Source organism: Chlorella variabilis (assembly GCF_000147415.1).
Source record: "Chlorella variabilis unplaced genomic scaffold CHLNCscaffold_13, whole genome shotgun sequence".
NCBI lineage: Eukaryota > Viridiplantae > Chlorophyta > Trebouxiophyceae > Chlorellales > Chlorellaceae > Chlorella > Chlorella variabilis.
The window spans coordinates 991428-995449 of NW_005435075.1; the positions used below are offsets into that span (position 1 = coordinate 991428).

Consider the following 4022-nt stretch of genomic DNA (forward strand, 5'->3'; position numbering starts at 1 on the left):
TGTTATTGACTGGCGCAGTCGGCACACAGCTGATCTGGAGAGGGTGCACGGTGATATTGGGGCGCCCATGCGTCTTGCACTCCCATACCGGCAACGTGAGCCTGCCCACCACGCCGAGCGGCCCATAAAACACAGCTGCCTGGCTGCCCGTCTTGTGCAACTCACAGCAGCTGCCATTTTCTGCTGCTAAGTGGCAAGGAAGCGGCTCCATGCTGGCCAGCTGGGCTTGCCGCTGCTGGAGCTGCTGCTGGCGCTCCTGCCGCTGCTGCGCCGCCCGGCCCGGCAGAGAGGCCAAGAAGGCATCCACGTCCGCTCCGAGCCGAGCCTCCCAGTGATCACGTTTGCGTCCTTGCCGGTCGCCCCAGCCTAAGAAGCCGCTGGGTGCTCGCTCATCCTCGTTGTCATCCCTCTCACCCCGCCGCCTGGCCTGCCCTGGCACATTGAAGGGAGCTTGTTGTCCTGGTCTACTTGCACGGGATCTTTTTGGCTGTGGCCCGTCTAGAGGCCTGGGGGCCGTGGTCTTGCTAACCACCTTCACCCTAAAGTGGTGGCTCATGTCCTAGAAAGCATATTACGGTTGCTGGGATGCCAACAGAACAAACGGGAGGGAGAATGATGCATGATTGAGGATGATGTCCCCAATGACCCTCCAGGTGGGGGGCCATCATGCCCATCATGGGGCACATCCTTACCGGGAGGCCTACCTGCGGCGCCGCACCTGGCATGCCATGGGGCTTGGGTGCTGCTGACGACTGCAGCAGGCAATCACAAATGAGCCAGCGAGACGCAGGCAAGAGAGCTGCGATTGCCCCGAACAACTCATGAACAGATTGCGCTCTGTTTGCTGCAGTTCTTCTATCACCCTCGCCGCTGCCTCCGCTGCACCGTCACTGACAGCGAGTGCGGGCAGGCTCTTGCAGTGATTTGCTTGCTTCCCTCCCTCCACACCTGCTCCTCTGCAATCCTTCAAGGCTGATTCAGGCACAGCGGGTGGTCCATGCTGGCTGTAGCGCAGCAGCCTGCAATCCAGGGCACAGGCAACAGCGGCTGCCGGTGTGACGGTAGGTGGGGGTGGTGGCAGGCGTCCTCCGAATCTAGAGATCCCGCTTCCCCTCTGCCCCGCTCCCATGCATGCCCCAACGACAGGAGAGCTGGTGTTTGCCTGGAACGGGCTCCGCCCAAAGCACGAACCTTCTGGGAACCCCCTCCAGCTGGCCGCCCTTTCCACGCCCCACGCGCTTTTATCACGGATTCGCTCGGTTCTGCTGCCTCAGTCCCTCGTTGCTCATACAAACAGCCGCGAGACCCCCCCGACAACCAGGTGTGTGGTCGGCTTTGTGTGGTGGCATCAAACACATGCTGTGCCCGCGGGCCGCTGCCCCAACCCGATCGGGCCCCTGCTGGTTCGGGATGCCTTGAATCGCGCCCCGCGCCTTCCTGCGGAACCCCTGGGCGAGGCCGAGGCCCCCCTCCCACGGCATGCGCTGGTCGGTCAGTCGCTGTGCTTGTTCCAGCCGTGCTCCCGTCCATCCAACGCATCCCCACGATGGATGGCCGAGGCGGCGGGACGAGCAGCTGTTTGCCATGAATGTGCCCACTCCCCGCCGCCGCTGGACGCATGCCGGGCGCTGTCCCGGTGTCCCTCGCGCCCTCGAGGCCCCCCACCCACTCCCTGCCCTCGGCACTCCTTCCCTCGCATCTCCCAGGGCGCATGTACTCTCCCCTCCCTGTGTACATGCGCCCCCAGGCTTTCCATCCCCCCACAACCCACCAGCTGCACCATGCCCACCCCCGCCCCACCCCGCCCCCTCCATGCAGGCACGATGCGCGTCGCCGCCATCCTGCTCGCGCTATGCCTGTGCGCGGCGCTGGTCACCGCCGACGTCGACGACACCGATGACATCCTCACCGACACCACCGACACCACTGACCACGACGACCACGACGACGGCCCGCCCGCCAGCTGCGGCGCCTCGGGCGTGGCTGGCGGCTGGTCCACCATCTCCAGCAACGTCTCCTCCACCCTGCTGGCCGCCGTGCTCGACGACTTCTCCACCCAGTACGGCGCCAACATCACCGCCATGCTGGGGGGCGCCTCGCCCTGCCCCGCCGAGGACATCACCTACTCCGCCGCCGGCTGCTCCCAGGTGCGCGGCACGCCCTTGTGCGCGGCACGCCCTGTGCTTCCTGCGCCGCCGCCTGGCCTCCCTCCCCCGCCCCGATCGCCCGCCCCATCGGCCAGCTGAGCATCCAGCATTCAGCAGCCCTGGCCCCACCCTCGCCGCCCCTTGCGCCCTCCCAGGTGGTGGCTGGCACCAACTACAAGCTGTGGATCAACATGAGCTGCACCGTCGGCACCACCAACTACACGGTGAGCCCCAGGTGTAGCACCACAGCTGGGCCCGCAGCATCCACTTGCTCCTTATGGGGCGTAACATACAGACAGACAGCGCTCCAGCCTCGACGCTGGCAGCCAGGGAGGAGGCCCAGGCCCGGGTGGTGCCTCGCAGGGCGCAGCCGCCTGGCCTGATCAAAGAGCCTGCGCGCGTGCCTGCAGGTCGGCGTGAGCGTGGATGCCTTCGAGCCGCTGCCCACCGGCAACGACACCACCATCCAGGTGGGTGTGATGCGTGCTGGGCTGGGAGCGCACCGCGCCATGCCATGCGGCTCCTGCCTGCTTGCTGCGCAACAGTCCACCACCTCGCACCACGCCGGCAGCGCCTCCTGTCCCCCGCCGGCAGCACGCCCCAGCAGCCTCCCTCCTCTCGCCTGCCCTCCCAGCCCGCCCCCACCTGCCCAACTAGCCTCGCATCCTCTCTTCCCTCCGCAGATCTACGACCTTGATGTGGAGTTTGTGACTGTGAATGGCGTGCACATGGAGTGAGCCCCTTCCCTTGGCTTGCCGGCATGCACGCCAGCATGGCTGCGCCTGCATGTGCCACTTAGCTCGCAAGCGCGCACAGCAGCAGCCCTGGCTGGGCGCTGCCCAGGCCTGCACCCAGCCGCAGCCCGCCCCAGCGCCAACCTCCTCACCGGCGCGCACGCTTTCTTGGCTGCCTGCAGCGACGACGCGTTCCCTGATGACCCCGACCGCTGGGATTACAACTCTACCGCCGGCGGCATCATCGCCAACGACGACTGGTGGGTTGAGCTAGGGGACCCAGCGGCGCAGGCGAGAGCTAACCCTGCTTTGCCTTCACGCTTTGCCTTGAGGACAGGCCGCTCAACCTGACCTTCAGACTGGCAGGTCTGAGCTGAGGCTTCAATAAAATAAAAAATAAAATGCCCCTCTGCCTTCAGGGTGGACGATGATGACACCGACCTGGACGATGGCATCAACGACATCGATGACGGTGTCACCGACATCGACGATGGCATCACCGACATCGACAATGGCATCACCGACATCGACAATGGCAAGACTGACCTGGACGATGGCATCAATGTGAGTTTGTAATGGCATAACAGTTGCTTCACAATGCACGCGCACTGGCTGATGGGCCCTCATCAGCCACTGGCAGATGGATGATGGGCCCAAGCATGCTTCCCTTTTGCCCAGTACAACCGCTGAATCAGTTCAATCTGTTTTGTTTTCCTGTAGGACATTGATGACGGAATCAACGACAATGATGGACTCGGAGACAATGACCGCTAGGTGGCCAAAGCAGATATTGCTTAGAGAGTGGGACAACCGGGCACATGCCTTCAACCATTGCACCCTCTGCGCCGCCACCCCCTACCCCACCGTTGCGTTGCGCCCATTCTGCCAGCGTGCGGCGAGGGTTGTCTGAACCATTCTGAGCTGCCCCATTGTGGCTGCTCGCCTTCCCCCTACATTTGCCATTCCGCTGGGCTGCATGCGCATCGGTGCGCCTCACTCCCAGTCCCTCATTCCCCCCCCCCCCCCTGTTGTGCCGACACGATAAGCCGAAGCCCCCCACGCCCCTTTGTGCTTTCACCCTTATCATTGCTTGTGGCATGGGCACGGATCGCCCCCTTCGCACGTTTGGCTGGTCTCATTG

The 4022-nt window shown here is 64.2% G+C and overlaps 1 protein-coding gene across 1 annotated transcript; it reads left to right on the forward strand.

Annotated features, from left to right (window-relative positions):
• Nucleotides 1–1823: 1823 nt before the first annotated feature.
• CHLNCDRAFT_135343 (expressed protein) lies at nucleotides 1824–3655 on the forward strand (the record flags this gene model as incomplete). Its single annotated transcript, XM_005846592.1, has 7 exons — nucleotides 1824–2147; nucleotides 2303–2371; nucleotides 2558–2617; nucleotides 2831–2880; nucleotides 3064–3141; nucleotides 3301–3445; nucleotides 3602–3655. The coding sequence occupies 7 exons, from the start codon at nucleotides 1824–1826 to the stop codon at nucleotides 3653–3655; spliced, it is 780 nt and encodes a 259-aa protein (XP_005846654.1).
• Between the last annotated feature and the right edge of the window lie 367 nt (nucleotides 3656–4022).